The sequence below is a fragment of the Manis javanica genome, chromosome 16, assembly GCF_040802235.1.
Source record: "Manis javanica isolate MJ-LG chromosome 16, MJ_LKY, whole genome shotgun sequence".
Classification (NCBI taxonomy): Eukaryota; Metazoa; Chordata; class Mammalia; order Pholidota; family Manidae; genus Manis; species Manis javanica.
The window spans coordinates 25,679,283-25,696,711 of NC_133171.1; the positions used below are offsets into that span (position 1 = coordinate 25,679,283).

General features: G+C 35.5%; 1 protein-coding gene across 49 annotated transcripts in view; it reads right to left on the minus strand.

Moving 5' to 3' along the window:
* The window catches only part of RIMS1 (regulating synaptic membrane exocytosis 1), a 411,017-nt gene that overhangs the window by 61,998 nt on the left and 331,590 nt on the right, over positions 1-17,429 (minus strand). For 39 of the 49 annotated variants that reach the window (XM_073224834.1, XM_073224832.1, XM_073224839.1 and 36 more), the window contains 2 exons: positions 15,419-15,531; positions 10,045-10,211 (listed from right to left, as the gene is read on the minus strand). The exons of the other annotated variants lie outside the window; for them this stretch is intronic. In XM_073224834.1, the coding sequence (XP_073080935.1) occupies positions 10,045-10,211; positions 15,419-15,531 (280 nt within the window). Of the gene's footprint in view, positions 1-10,044; positions 10,212-15,418; positions 15,532-17,429 lie in introns of those variants that run through there. 49 annotated transcript variants of the gene reach the window in all.

Sequence of the window (17,429 nt, forward strand, 5' to 3'; positions counted from 1 at the left end):
AAGCAAAGGACACCATCAACAGAACAAAAAGGCATCCTACAGTATGAGAGAATATATTTGTAAACAACATATCCAACAAGGGGTTAACATCCAAAATATATAAAGAACTCACACGCCTCAACACCCGAAAAGCAAATAACCCGATTAAAAAATGGACAGAGGATATGAAGAGACAGTTCTCCAAAGAAGAAATTCAGATGGCCAACAGAGACATGAAAAGATGCCCCACATCACTAGTCATAAGGGAAATGCAAATAAAAACCACAATGAGAGATCACCTCACACCAGTAAGGACGGCCAGCACCGAAAAGACTAAGAACAACAAATGCTGGTGAGGATATGGAGAAAAAGGAACCCTCTTACACTGCTGGTGGGCATGTAAGCTAGTTCAACCATTGTGGAAAGCAATATGGAGGTTCCTCAAAAAACTAAAAATAGAAATACCATTTGACCTGGGAATCCCACGCCTTGGAATATATCCAAAGAATACAATTTCTCAGATTCAAAAAGACACATGCACCCCTATGTTTATCGCAGCACTATTTACAATAGCCAAGATATGGAAGCAACCTAAGTGTCCATCATTAGATGAATGGATAGAGAAGATGTGGTACAGATACACAATGGAATATTATTCAGCCATAAGAAGAAAACAATTCCTACCATGTGCAACAACATGGATGGAGCTAGAGGGTATTATTCTCAGTGAAATAAGCCAGGCAGAGAAAGACAAGTACCAAATGATTTCACTCATCTGTGGACCATAACAACAAAGCAAAAACTGAAGGAACAAAACAGCAGCAGACTTACAGAACCCAAGCAGGGACTAGCGGTTACCAAAGGGGAGGGGTGGGGGAGGGCAGGTGGGGAGGTAGGGAGAAGGGGATTTAGGGGTATTGTGATTGGTGCGCAAAGTGTGTGGGAGATACTGGGAAAGACAGTGTAGCACAGAGAAGAGAAGTAGTGACTCTGTGGCATCTTGCTACAGTGATGAACAGTGACTGTGGTGGTGTGTGTGGGGGGACTCAATAATGTGGGTGAATGCAGTGACCACAATATTGCTTATGTGAAATCTTCATAAGATTATATATCAATGATGCCTTAATAAAAATAAAATAAAATGAGCAAAGAAACAATGCTCTAAATGATAATTCTCAAAATAAATAAAAAATGGGATGGAAATAAGTCTTTAAAATGTCTACCATATTGTCTTAAATTTAACAAATACCAAGAGTAGTAGAAATCTGTTTACTGCTTAAGTTGAAGCAATGAACTTGAAAATAAAGGAGATTCCTCTGGACATTTGCATCAGACTGTGTAAAGCTATAGTCTTAAAAAGTGATACCAATTATATCTTTTACTTCACTCATGTACATAATGATAAACAAAATACACAGCAGGAAAACAGGTCAACTAAACCCAGTACAACTTTTCTTTTTCTTTGAAATTAGTCTTTTTCCATAATGTACTGCACCAAAGACTTGCTATGTATCATCCTGTCTGCTAAATCATGGTAGTATCTGAATTCAATAAAATAGTTATTAGCAAAAGAATCAGAACCAGATCTCATACTTCAATTTTTTTCCTGCAAATCTTAGCACCAGAATTCACTGTGCCACATATTTGGTACAGTATGTCTTTAAGGCAGTTGCATCCCCCTTTCTTTTTTAATAACATATTTCATAAGCCTTTAATTTATAACACAAATCCTAGTAGAACTGTTCTACCTGACAGGTTAAGCCTTAGAGCCTTGCAAACTATGTGTTATTTAGTTGTTTTCCCATTTCAAAGGTGTTCATGCAACAGTTCCTGGAGACAGGGAATTTCAGTGGAAAACCAACAGTCCACGGGCACAACTCTGAAAACCTCCACCCTGATAAAATCGAACACCTCATGCTGGCTCACCCTGAGGTCCATGCAACTCAACATGCATTACAGGTAAGTGGAAAAAAATAAATCAAGCTCTACAGATGTGCATGCTTGGTAAAGCACTCAGTACTGGTCACTAATAGGATCAACAGTATAATTTCCAGAGTAATATAGGGGCAAATGAAATAATAATCCAGTTAAAACCAACCAGGAAAGAGGAAAAAAATAGAACAATGATAAAAATGGAAAATTTTAAATAATATAGTAGAAATATTGCCTTATAAGAAATCAAAATAAATGGAAATTGATTACCTAGCTGATTAAAGGATAGAGCTTGTCAGTCTAAAAGAAAGAGATTCTAAATCCAGCTCTATGCTGTTTTTATGTTAGAGATGTAACAAACACATATAGTCACAGAAAGGCTGAAAATAAAAGGATGCAAATGATTAAATACTAATAAAAAAAGACATGTCCTAATATAAGACAAAATACAGCTTAAAGCAAAAAATACTACTATTAGGGATTAAGAAATTTACACATAATGATAAAAGGTTCAGTTACTCGGCTTTCAATTCTAGCTCTACTGCTCACCTGGCCATCTGAATTCAAAAGGTGCTTCCACTTTCACCTTTATTTGTAAAATGAGATTATAACAATTATACTACAGGGATGTTGTAGCAATCGTGATATTACATGTAAATCATCTATCAGAATACCTGGTACACAAAAAGATACTTAATAAATCATAATATTTTAATACATTAAAATGTAATAATGTATGTGTTCCATTTTATGGCAAAATCATCTAAGGGACACATGAAATAGGTGAGGTTAGAAAGTATGGGTTCAAAGTGAAAGGATATTGTATCCATTTCAAAGAATAGTATAACTGCCACAGAATTATGAATATGTGTCCAAAGTAAGGGTATGTAATGTTGATGACCTTAGTGATCACTAAAACAATGAGCTGCCAATTGACATAATACTGTTAGGTTATAATCAACAGTTGGTTTTTCAAAATGCAAATATAAACATGTAAACTCAGTATGATATATGGAAACTTCAGCATCTGTTAGAAATTTTCCATTATATATTTTCTGGCATAAAAATAGAGTAACAGTTTGAGGTTCCCTCGAGACAGTCATCCTGCTGTATCTGATGGCTAATACAGCACCGAGCATCCCGAATACAGCTGGTTTTGGGGGCAGTCACAACATGCCAAAGACACAAGACCACAAGTGTCGCCCCTGAGGAAGTCCTCCTGTGCTATGAAAATTATACAGCTCCGCAAAGTCCTCTTATGGAAGCAGGATATTCCCATATCTGGCATGAGCCTAAAAGGTGGTACTGCTGGACTTCAATCAGAATCCCTGATTAAATACACTGTTCCTCGCCTCTGTGCCAGTAGGAAAGATCACAGCTACAAACACTTCCTATGCAGTGAAGAGAATTTGAACTTTTGGGACAAATTTCTCTTTGTTTGAAACTATTCCCAGGAAATAAATTGGTTGCATTTGAAAGTTACTTTAATAATATCAATTCACTTTAGAATTCATCACCTGTATTATTTCCTTGCACTTAAAAGATGGATAAGCTTTATACATCTTCAATAATCTGTTACACTGAGGATGTACTGTTAGCAGTACATGAATTAATATCTAGCATACTGTGGGGAAAATAACTAAACAGAGAGAATTACATTCTTATTTTATTTAAAACAGAATAGGAAATGGTTTTAGGATAATTTTGGGATAATTAAACCAAACTGGAAAATTATGGACACTACACACAATCAAAATACAACTTAGACTGTATAAAAAGAGACTAATATGTATTATAAGCAGTTATTAATGGAGCTTGTTTCTGAACTTTCAAATGTTTTATCTCAAATAAATTTTTCATATCCTCTTCCAAAGACACACTAAAACTTATTTTTCTAATTAAAGAAAATTTTCTAATCATCATTTCAATGATACCTATTAAACATGCTCTTTAAAATATTTTAGATGTTAAAGATAATCTAACTCAATTCTAACAGAAGAATTAAAAGCTACAGGGAAGAAGATTTCTACAAATAATGAAGTGTTACAATGTACTTTTATAACTCAATCAAAAGTGTATAGTTATTTTCCCCCCTGCAGGGAGAAATCATCTCTAAGATCTAAATACAGATGATCATTTCCACAAATAACCGATCTTTGTAAGATATCCCAGGTTTCTATTAAATTTTGAAAACTTACTACTACCTACCATGTTCATTGTCTATTGCATAGTAAGCATTTGTCTAATATTCTACTGACCTTCCCAGAATTTAGTTAAACATAATCACTAAATCTACAGTGAACTGACAGAGTAGAAAGGTGAAAACAAAGCAGGCTGGAGGAATTTCAAACTGGACCGATGCCGCTTTACTTCAAACTGTCGCCTTAAATGGCCCTCAAGGAAGAATTTCATCAGAACAGCTTCTCACCTCTGTCGCAAGAGCTCTGTTACTGGCTGCTATTAAGACTGTTCTGCTACTTCTATTCATAGGTCAAGCAATATTTCTTATGTTATGATTATAACATGGTTAATAACTTAGACATATGGCATATTTGGTCATATGGCATATTAACAAGTATGGTACAGTGATTTGACCATAGAGTCTAGGGCACAAGACACATTGTTTCCATCTCTACAGCTTTAATCTAGTCACAGGAAATATCAGTGGAAATGGTTCATGAGTTCTGGACTACTGGAACTAAAAAGATGCTATGGTAAAAGCCACTAGAAGATCACTAAAATGTGTTTTTCTCAGATATTCAATATCCAGTACCTTTCACTGTGTTCTGGTTCATTCTCTTCACTGTCTTCGCATTTCAATGTTATTTCTCTCTTTCTTTTAGTGCTTTGGTAGCTCTCAATAGCCTTTACTTATTCATGTACAATAGGCAAGCATGCAAAATTGAGTGTAGGTAGTTCTAAGAAAAATGCCCTCTTGTTTGCTTATGATTATATTCAATGCCAGAAGGCATAATAATTAATAAGTGTATAGAATGAAAATTTCATTTGTTTTACCGAGCTACTAATACAGCAAATGATTTTGCAGTAAGCATTTTTCAAATACTATAATAAAAAAATCCAAACATTATTTTTAAATGATCTTGTATTCTACTGTTGAATTAAACAACTATTGTGAAATAAGGGGCATTTGGCATTTTCTTTGACAGTTTTCAAACATAACTGCAGTATCGAGATTGATTTTCCAGACAGTATCAACCTATACATTTATTCTGTATCATAATTTAAATTATCAAATAATTTAACCTAGAATGTTTTAAAATCCCCAAATAAATATAAACATTTCCTTCAATATATATGCTTCCTAATTATTATGCCTACTGGCATTAAATGCCAAATTTTAGTAAATTTATAGTTGTAAGTTTACTGTTTGTGTATGGAAGGTAACTTTTCTTTAAAAAGCTTCCATATCTTTCAAATTATGAATGTAGAAAATATGCTTTTGAAAGTAGTCTTTCAGTAGGGAATGACAAAAAGACCAAAAACCATTTGCATTAAATTTTCTCTTCAAGTTCGGGCATTAAAATCCACTTCACACTGAAAGGCAACCTGTACACCCACCAACTTGCAGATTTAACAGAATGTGTATTACAAGACTGAATGCTGTCGCTTTTGACAAAGCTTCTAAATTGTATAACATTTGACACCAATGTTAGGACTATACTTGCCTTTGCAAAGTTAAAAGCTTTAAAGCTTGATTTGGTATAAAACACCTGAAATTTGTGTGCCTGGAAAGAAATCGATATACGATAAAGATGAAAAAGGAATCTGAGCTATCCTGTAAAAACTTAGCTCCCATAGAGGACTCAGAAGCTCAGCATATTCAGAAAATACAACATATATGTGCATTTTTTATTATCAATTTATGCCACTTCTCCTAATACAGTATGCCTTTGTATGCACGGGAAAACATTCCTTGCGAAGTATTTAAGCCAATACTAAATGGAAACTGTAAGGCACATGGAGAACAAATCCGAAAAAGCAGAAAACTCACATCTTTATTGATGTTTATTATTTTTAAAATATTAAGTGTTGATTTTGTTTTAAGAATCATTCTAGCAATTACTTAAGTTTTAAATAGTTTTAATCGATGACAACAGTTTTTCAGAATACCTTTATATAGTTCATTATATCTCCCAAAGGTTATTTGTTCTAATAACAAACATTACAGTCTATTTTTTCCTACTATAGCTCCCTAGTATATATAAACTTTGAAAACATGAGACTTATTTTGAACTATTTTGAAAGAACTATATAGAATCTGGAGGAGAGGATGCCCTTATTCAATACACACAGACCGCATGGTTTAGCTAGTGGCCCCACTGAGTAGACCAGATATTTGTTGCATAATCATTATATCAAACACAAAAGATTCAGGATATGGCCCGTGAATCCCTAATACTCTTTGAAAATGATCTCTTAGAGATTGATCATTCAAATATCTTTCACCCTATCTCACATCTTAGAAGTGCTTGATTTTATTTGTCCTCAAACAGGCATTTTAAAGCTAACTTTATAGGCTTTTATCTTTGAGGCAGAGGATGCTGGTTATTTAAAAAGGATTTTCCCAAACCGCACTCAAGAACTTGGCAAAATGTTAATGGATGTCTCTATAGGAAAAGCATTCCAGAATGAAATGTTTGGTACACATTGGAATAAACAAACATAAACAAGTTGTTCTAAGGGAGAATTTCTCAAAACCTTAAAAACAATAAAGCGTACCGTTAATCATTAATAGGGAAATGTAGCAGTGTTTGGAAGACACCGGTCTACACTCCACAGAAGGCTGTGTGACACCCTGCTCATTTCAGATGCCTTATCTTGACATTTCCTTGGTTCATCACATAGTTGGACAGAGATTGACACTGCTATTTTAAGTGCCTACATACTACAGTTTTATATGGTGAATAATATTATGTCATGTGGCTTTTTCCTATAGCCCTGCATGACAATACTGGGTACTTGTTTAACTTTTAGGGTACGAACAAATGCTATGATGTTTTCTAAATCTTTTGTTGACTTCCAGACTGAAATTCATCCAAGACAATGTATAATAAAACAGTTCTCTGTCATAGGAACATTTGAACGAAGATACATATATGGAACCAGAATATAAAAATAGGTTTCAAACTCTTGACTATAATCTTGAGTGGGTGGTCTAGATATTTTATTTTAATGCAGTCTTGGAAGAGAATGTAGTCTGTACACATGATGGGAACTCAAAAGTTGCTACTAATCATGACATATAAATATATCCTAACATCACGACCAATTGGACCTGTTCACCTTTTCACCATGAACTTGAAAAACTAGAATTTAAAAATCTATGCAGATGTTAGCTACTAAAATAAAAGAAGAAATGAGAAGAGGCCCTATATTGAAAACGATCGATGTTCCCCACAGTGTTAGAACAGGGAATACGGGAATACTTAAAGCTGAAGTGCCTGCACCCTTGTTCTGATCAGTGACACATGGCATTTTTACCTTGATGTTATCTTGTTCTTTTTCCTTTTTTTCCCCAAATCCTCCTCTCAGTTTTCAGCCACATGGTTGATGATGGAGATAAGAGAGAGAGAGAGAGAGAGAGAGAGAGAGAGAGAGAGAGAGAGTGTGTGTGTGTGTGAGAGAGAGAGAGAGAGAGAGTGTGTGTGTGTGTGTGTGTGTGTTGACCTGTGAACAAAACTGGTTTGAACTGTATGGTTTCACTCATACATACATTTTTTTCAACAAATACATGGGAAATTTTTTTTTGAGATTTGTGACCATTTGAAAAAACATTTATTTCTTTAGCTTTGTTTATTTTAAGAATAAACAGTATATAATACATACACAAAATGTATTGACTGACTTTATGTTATTGGTAAGGCTTCTGGTCGACAATAGACTATTAGTACTTATGTTTTTGGAGAGTCAAAAATTATATATGAACTTTTGACTGCATAGGGGTCGGTGCCCCAACCCCTGTGCTGGGGTCAGCTGTATATGAAAAAATTACTAGACTCTGAATGTCAGAAGGAAAACCTGCCCTCCCTGTATCTCATTTTTTTTTTCCTATTTTCCTCTCTATCCCATTTTTCCTCCTAGGTGTTCTTAGAAACCAGTATGTACATTTGAGGAATCACTGACCTTCAGTATGGGACTAAAAGAAAAATAAAATAGTTCTTCAAATTAGCCTAAGGGGAAACTGGTGCGCCGCCAGCGTTAGTGCCTGCATTTACGCACCTCACTTACATTGAAGTGACTCAGCTTCTGCGTGTTCTCCACTACAGAGAAGCCGAAAGAAAGCTGAGAACAGAGAAATGCCCAGAGAAAACTGATCATTAAGAAATGTACGTGTGCTCGTTTTAGGTCTACCTCTCTCCCCACCACCTTCAATGAACAAGAAAAGTCACATGTAAGAAAGAAGGAGGTGAGGAATCCCCTACTTTGTTGTGATACATTTCCAATCAGGGTCCATCTGTTAAACTGGCATTTTCCCGCAAGGTAACATTCGCTCCAGTCCAGCACCATGAAGTTTCTCCCCATCCTCTGTGCCTGACATCAGTCTCTTGCTGAAGCTGCCTGAAGTTTCTATTCTCTTTCTTCCTCAACAAGCACATAGCCACATTTTTCCCAAAGATAAAGTTTTGAAGAATCCCATTTCCTGAAATTTCAAGAAAATGACAGTGGACCCACAAAATTATTCTTGAAATTGGTTGATAGCATGAGTTGCATTGACTCATATTGACTCATAATACCTTATAGTGGATAGGATTCAAGGCACTTGGCTCTCTTGTGAATGTAAATAAAAATTACTTCAAGATTTATGGTTTTAAAATTATTTAGTAAGTTGTTCTCAGTGATTACAGATGAAAAGGTCCCTGTGTAAGCCCTATTTGCTGACATTCTTGCTAAACTGAATATATTTGGAGACATAATGTCTTATTAATATTCAATGAAAAGGAGTTTACTAGAATAATATTCACTTCTTGACCCTAAGGACCTCAATAGGGCAATGTTTTTTAGGTCATCTACTTATTTCTTAACATTAGAGAACTTAATATCTCATTGGGACTAGATGCTGAGAATATCAGAAATAGAGAGAAAACATGTTCTATTAATATTTGTATCATTTGAAATCGCTCATTAGGTCATCAGAGTATGACCGTTAATTAACAGTAAGATAATTACTCTCAACTTGCTCCCACAGATGAACCAGGGGCACAGAAGCGCAAGAAGCCTGAGGGAGACTCTCCGGTGCATTTTATTGTACGTCATCAAGATGTGAGACATTGTCAGTTTTTCAGAGGATTAGAAAGGTAATTGTTCCCACTCTGTACATTTATATTTCTTGGGCCTCTCATCAATCCCTCAAATTCCTTCAATGAAACTCCTGTTTCTGGAAACTGGTCACAAACTGCTATTTTATATTTTGTCCATATTGCATTTGCTTTCCTTACAATGACACCTGGGTCCCTGAGGACTTTTCCCTTTGCAGGATACTTGCCTCACAAGAACACAAGAGACTGTCAGTGATTTAAACAAACTTCATGCGATTTCTGACAACTCACGTAAGGTGCATAAGGAACATGTATTTTGCTGCTACGTGTACTCATTCCTACCCTGAAAGCAGACCAAATTCTATGCAATTACAGCGGCGATCAGCACACTGCAGCCCAGGGGGAAACGCAGCCCACTTCCAGCATTTTGCACACAGAGGTTTACGGGAGTACATCCACGCTCGTTTGCGTGGCTTTCTCACTAGACATTCTACAGCAGCTGCGACCGAGACCGTCCCCACGGCCTGAAATACGTCCTCGCTGACCCTTTACAGGAAAAGCTTTCTGACACCAGACCTAAGGATGCTCTGTGGATTTCATCATATTAGAAGGAAGTCTTGCAAATGTGACTCTGAGCAATTTCTAAAATTATGACTATGGTTATAAACTATAGCAGTAGACGCCAAACAGTCAACAGGTGATTAAGACATGCTCAACCCACTCCAGTCCCAATTATCTTAATGAAACCGTTCTGCTACTTGCCCTGACCTGCATTACAGCCAGACTACTGAGGAAGCGAGGGGCGCCTCTATACCACGGATAGACCCAGTTGATAGAAACAGTGTTGCCGACTCACCTGGTTCTGACCCTGGGGCGCTCGGATTGCTCTGACATAAAGCTTGTGCTGCTGAGGCGTGAGGCGCTGCTGGTCCGGGAAATGGCGGACACGTCACTGACATCACTATCTGATGATTTGGCAGAGACGTTATCACAGCTTCTGTACTGATCTTTATGCATGTTATACTAAAGATTAAAAACAAGAAAGCGTGAGCTCCGTCATCAGACGGTGGGAAAGAGAGACATGCACGGTGAGGCCAAAGGCTTCGGCGCGCACCACGGAAGGCGCGCCTTTGTAAAAGCAGGTGTGGATCTACAAGAACCTAAAACACCGAGGCACATGATTCCAATGTAAAAGTCCTAATTCCTTTGAATGGTAAGAAATGGTTTTCGAAGGCTGAATTATAAATTAAACAAAAAACTTAAATGCTTGGGTGGAAAAGACCCTCAAAACTCTTTTTTTTTCCCCTAGTATACAGGTTTCTCTTTTATGGCTTTTGTTTTCATTATTGACTATTCACCCTCTACTCTATCCATGGGTACAGACTGTGCCCATCTGTTTGTGTTTGATTCTTTCTTATTCAACTTACCCACATACTTTCCCTATTATAGGGATCCCATTATTTCAAGTTTCTCCAAAAAATATCTCTCTTCACAAAAAAGGGCTGACATTTAAGCTGTGGGGCTGGGCCAAAGATGAGTCAAGGGATGGGGGCAAGGCTGGACTTCGGCGTCCCTTCTCTTATGGTTTAACAGACATTTTTGGATTTAAACAATCAACTCAGTGTTGAAAGTAAATAGTGGGATTTCTGTAAAATTTCAATGTATACTATATGTTATATTTAAATGTGTCTTTAAACTTGTCTTTTGTATTAATTAACTAAGATATTAGAAATCAGCAGATAAAAGACTGAAACATGCAAAGTCGTCAAAGCAGTTAATCTACTTATTTGTATTTCACTCTTGTTGCAACAGATCACACACTAAAGAGCTTTAAATACTCTATATTGTTATTTTTATGTGTGTTTTAATTATAATGAATAGTAGCTCTAGAATCATATATTTAGAAGTAACTAATATATAAGTGATTCTCTTATCTGAGATACTGGAAGATAAGATAATATAATTTGTTACATAAAACACAGGAACACATAACTAAGAGGAACATATGAGTATACACTGGATATTCAAGTGTCTTACGAAGTGATTTAATTTTGTATTTATGCATTAAGGTGTGAAAACATCAAATGTTTGTTAAACTTGCAGAAAAACTCATCCATCTTTGGATATTCCCTATCAGATGAGTTTTAATGAATCTAAAATGAACTCTATTTCTAAAAATTTGTATAAGCAATTTTCTTGAAGTATACTAAATGAACTGATGCTGAAACCTGGATCTGTACAGGCAAAAAGAAATAAAAGACAATATATTTTTGAAAAATCCTAGAGAAGGGAATCATGTTTATTTAATAATCTCTTAGGTGAGAGCAGTTCAGCTCTAAGGTACTTAAAATGTTGGTTGTAATTCTTCACCTCTCATGTGGATGTAGTGGGCAAAGAATTTCACATCACACATGAAAACAATTTCAAATTTATAGAATATTTATAGTTACCTTTCCAAATAATTTTTTCATAATTGTGTGATTTGTTTTTGAAAGCCATATGCTAAATTATAATTCAAAAGGGTATTTATGTTATTTCCAGAATTGAGCTATTTGTAAAACTTCATGTATGATCTAAAATTAATATGATTTAAAATGAAGTATTCAAAGTAATGTGACAATATTTTACGAGCAGACTGTCACATCTGACAGCATGAAGCTTACTGACATGGCTCATTTCAATCAGAACTGCTTTTTATTTACAGAGTAGGTGCAATAAAAACTTAATATGCCCATGTAGGAGTATCTGGATTTAACATGTTAGTGGGATACAACTTTTAACTTCTCTGTTACTTGTTTTTGAAATTATTTTGCTAAGTAGATATATCATGTAATTATTAGAATGTTTCCAAACATATTGAAATGATAGCTTATCCATGAGAGAATATGAAAGAATTAGTTTCTCATACAATAAAAATTTATCCATTTGTAAAAGATGGTCTGGCATTGTGTTGGCACCCAGAGCAAATGCCCCCTTACTTGGCACAAAGCAGCGTGGACTGTAGCGTAAGACTATGTGGGTGTGCATGGAACTACTTCTCCGACTAGAGACATCCCCCTTTTCTATAAGCCATCTGTTTTATATGGGCCTTTTTTTATATGGACCTTCTTTTATATGGGCTTTTGCTATTCCAGCAAAGAGATATAAGGAGAATTTGGAAAGAACGAATGCCATATAAAATTTTTCTATATTAGGGTAAAAACAACCCATCCTGACACCACATCAGAGTTTTCTTCACATGGGCGATTTGAAGGAAATCAAATACGTTCATATTCACTTTTTATTACTTTATTTACTTCCTTTCAAAATCTGTTAAAGGTTTAAATAATCACTTTGCCTTTTCATCTGGCATAATTTGTTAAACTTCCTATTTAACAATTAAGTATTTGAATGGACGTGCATTAATTGTATTTTGAGGAACATAGTATCCCCGGGAGGAATTCCTACTGATCAGACAGCAGGGAGTGAGTTACTGATGTGGGAGGAGGCTGTCGGTGCAGGGCTGCTATTTTTATAGGTAAGTAAAAAATTAGCATGGGCTCATATTTTAGGGATCCCAAAGCAGTTTTGTGATTTTTTTCAAGAGCAAAGTTAATGCTAATCCCTTACTTAGGATGGAGATGGGGTCATTCAGCATTTTAAAGGAGGCTCCAGCTTTGGAACTTCGCAGGAACTGTACTACATTCGTCCTGCAATTCTTTGCCCTGAAGAAAATCTAGCTCTTCTGGTATTTGCTTATAAATATTTTGAGTATGGTTAACCAATTTCTAATTTGGGAGAATTTCAACTAAGGAGTATTGCTTCATCCATAATGTGAAATGGACAAGACATTTAAAAAGGAATAAATAAAGGAAGAAAGTACAAAATGTAACATACATTAAATTTATGGCAATACTGGTTCTCAGTTACATGAATAAAAATAGATCTTTGTAAATTATAAAAAGGTTGGGGTACTAGGATACAAAATAAGGAAGAATCTCTCAAGTATCTGAGGGGCATCTGAGTTAACTGAAACGGCTACTGAAACCTATTTAAAATTTTTATTGTCAGCATTAGGCCATAATATGAATATTAGAACTATGGAGAGTATTTATCTTTTATTTGACATAAAATATAAAAAAGAAGCAAACTTATTTTATCTTATATATTTTTTCTTATCCTATTCCTACAACTTTTTAAAGATGCCATGTCTTTGATCTCACATTTATTAATTTATAATTTTATTAGTTAAATAGAATAGAAATTTATGTAGTAAGAGCAACAATAACACGTTTGAAGATAATGTTTTTTCTTTTTAACGTTCAAATGTGATGAGAGAGAAAGGAGGGAGGAAAGGCGGAATATGGTGATTTAATTGAATGCAAAGCAGCAGCCCCAGAAGATCTCTGAATCAGGCCGGCGTAAAGCGCAGGTTCAGCGATGTCATAAGAGAGCAAAGTTCCAAAGCAGGAGTTCTAGGGCTCTCTGGGCTACTCACTCCACAGAAAGGCGTTATTAATTTTGGCAAATTACCTCCTTTCTTAAGAATGAGTCTCAGTTTTCATAAATTTGGTAAATAAGGATGCTGGAATAGAAGATTGCTTTGAGGTATTTCCAAGTTCTAAATTTTTATGAGTCAGAGAATTTGGTATCTCCCCAACAAGAAGCAGTTTTTGATTTATTATGACTATAAATATTCATGGTGGTTTAGATTTCTGGGGCCCTTCATCCTGTAGGATTTTTTGATTGATAAATGATTAGAGTCCTAGTTCAGAAAGGTCCAGAAAGGCTTTTGGTATCTAACCCTGATTCTTTATTCACCTCTTTCTTGCTTCCTACACTGGCCCTCGATCTCCCTGCTATTCTATTAGACCACATCCTTTGACATAACGCTAAGACATCAATAAAGCATTTCCAGCTTTAATGAAGCATTTTCAGTTCAGAGAACCTTTTCAAAATTGCATCCAACTGTGGAGGAAGAAAACTTCAACTGTGCTGCCTTCTAGTTCTTAAAGCACTTGTAACGCATGAAAACAAAAAGATGGCGGTACCCATACAGACGACAGACAAGTAGGCTGACCGACCGAGGCGTGATACCATAAGGACTATGCGGAGAGGAGAGGTGCAGCTGGCACCAGCGGCTCTGTGGAACACCAAGATACTTTACAGAGTTTTTTTTTTTTCTTTATTGATTCTACTTTTTAAAATGTTGTTTCAGGCTCCCAGAGAACTGGTCCTCATGAACCAGTGACCCTGGCACTGTCTCAGCTGGAGATCTCTCTACAGCCGACCTTAAGATGTAAAGTGATGATGAGATGCACCCAACACACAGGGCACAGGGGTTGTCTGGTGACAGATGAGATTTTGGAACCAACTCATTTTTTTTGGTTTTAGTCTCTGAACATCTGACTATACAATAAACAACTCCAGTATTTTTAAAAAGTGTTTTTTTTTCTAGGTTCGTATTTCAAGCCAATGATACTGATTTAGTTTTGAACTTTAATTTTGAATTTTTAAATGTCATTACTTCCAAAAGGGATTCCCTACATTAAATTATAACACAGGTTCTCTTATGACTACTGCCACTTTTGTAGTTTTCTAAAAAAGAGATTTTTAAATAAACAAAGTAATATACTTAAAATTACTTCATGAAGTATAAAATTCTATGCATATCTTAACTGAAATATATGCTAATTAGCAGTTTATGAACCTTAGTGTATGCTTACAAAATATTAAAATACATGTTAAATGTTTATTGCCACTTGAAATTGTGTGGGTTTTAGTTTCTAAGAGTTTGAAATCACTTTTCTTACTAAAGAAATAGTAAGAAATCTCACATTGCATGATTTTTGTCATTCACTAACACATCTTGATAGTAAATATCAACCTAAAATAATATTTCAGAGTATAAATGTATATCTTAACACCTTATATGCAACATTAAATGATTAGCAATAAAATAGTTTCACACAGTTTGCTTATTTATGCAAATTTGACTACTGACAAGCAACTGACTTTAATACCAAGTATTTAAATTTTCTTTTTAGAAAAAAACCCCATCAAATCCAAGTTAACAAATATCTTTTAAAAGTTATATATCTTGTGAGAATATGAAGAGGAGAGAGGTTATGGTGCAAGACTGTCACCTGACTGGTAACTTCTCTTGTTTAACGTGGTGCTGACGAGCCTACCTGCTACACACACTGCACATGTTTAAAAGGGAAGCTACCGGTCGGAGACTACAGGTTTACCTTGGAATACTGCTCGCGGTCGGGTCCTTGCCTAGAACCAGACCCTGCAGTCTGCTTAAATCGGTGCACCTTCGTTTCCATCTGTCTTGCTCGCTCCTCCACTACTAAGCTCGCTGCGAAAACACACAACGGAAGCCCATTAAAACGGGTGAGGCACCTTTTAGAAATGGAATGGCTTAAGATTTCAATGTGTCTTAACACGACTTCAATTAAATGAAATTTAGAAATAACACATGGTTAATAAGTCAAACAAAATGTAGAATATACAACGCTAGCAACTGTTAATCTGGAGATGCACATGACTCGAATCACACAGGATGAGGAACATGAATGTTAGTAAGAGAGGGACCCTGTTTCTTCGCTTGATAGGAAATATTTTCGATTTAAATAAATCATTTTCAAGTAAATGATTAGGTGAAACCAAATGTAACCGTGAAAATACACTTTCTATTTACTGGTCATTATATGCACATATAGAGAGAAAACAAATACGCATACAGAACATGTCACACATGTATGCACGTGCTTACAGGCATGCCCACACCTGCTGAGCATCCTCAGCTAATGGCAGTCACATAAAAAATGCTCTGATTATAAGCATCTGCTTTTCTGAGGCATTCTTATTAAATCATTCATTTCTACCAGTAGCTTTTCATGAATATTTGTCAGTCTTAAAAATGTACTTATTGAGAGAAAAATCAGTTTTCCATTTCTCATGGCTATGTCTGTCCATGTATATGAAATTCATGTTTTGAAAATGTGTTAGAAAATTCTTAGCTCCTTGTAGTATGTACAGAAATGTATTCTATTTAAGTGTTTATTCATCTGCTAAGTGACTATTTAGGTGGGAATGACAGACTTTAATAAAGTATGAGTAGTTTTAAGTCAGAATCCATCATAATCAGCTTAGCTTCAAGACCCTGCCTTTGATTTTTTACAAGTGAAAAAGAACAAGGAGTGAAGGGTACACTGTGAACAGAGTGAAGTCTCCAAAACACACACCAGTCTTTCTGAGACCTATGTTTATTTCTTAAAACTTATCTTTTGCCAATTTCCCAGACCATTCAATCTCTGAAAAAAGAGATAAGATTTATTTTTAAGTTGTGTATATACACATATACATATACAAAAACAGATCTTCTGATGACTAATGTAGTGGGGCTTCTGGAAGAAGCCCAATGACTTAAAGGACAATGGAAATGTTGATACATCTGACTGACCTGGCAGCTGATTTCATGTTTTACAAGCATGTTATAAAGACCCCGGCTGATAAATTTTTCCATTGCAATGATTAAACATGGCCTATCTTCCTTGATAAAAGACACTGACAACCCATTATAAAAACTATAAAAACTTATATATAGCTTTTATGGTGTATTAAAGTACAGACTAATAGCCCAAGAAACAAATAGTCTGAAATTTGCAGGTAAATGTTTTACCTGCAAATCATACTTTCAGCATCAAATTACTTGATGTTTAGCTTTGCCAATTCAGTGAATTAGATAGCATCAACCCCTAACATCATAGTTATGTGAATTAAACAATGATACACATTTGCTTTGAAAATACTGACCTCTGAGACAGTAATTAATGACTATGATGATTAAAGGATGGGTCAGTGGAGAACTTGAGAAGAGCAGTTCAGAAATCTACTAATTACCTGACAATATGTACGCTGTCAGAATGAATATTCTAAAGCAAAAGGCTACTTGAGAGGAATCAGGAACGGAGACAAAATTATTAGAAAGTGTGAGTTATATTTACAGCAAGCGAGACGAAATGGAAGCACCTATACAAATATCTGTTCTCTCCTTCTGCCTGTGGTGTTGGCACTTTAGTCATTTGCTACAAACTTTGAGGAAGTCAGATGAATGGTGATCAGCTGTACTTCGAGCTAAGAGCCTCAAAGCAACCTCTACTGTGGAAAAAAAAATTTAAATGATGTTAGCTAAGTATTCTCACCAAATGGTATTTTCATTTTAAGAAATTTTTGACATTGATTAGCCCACAG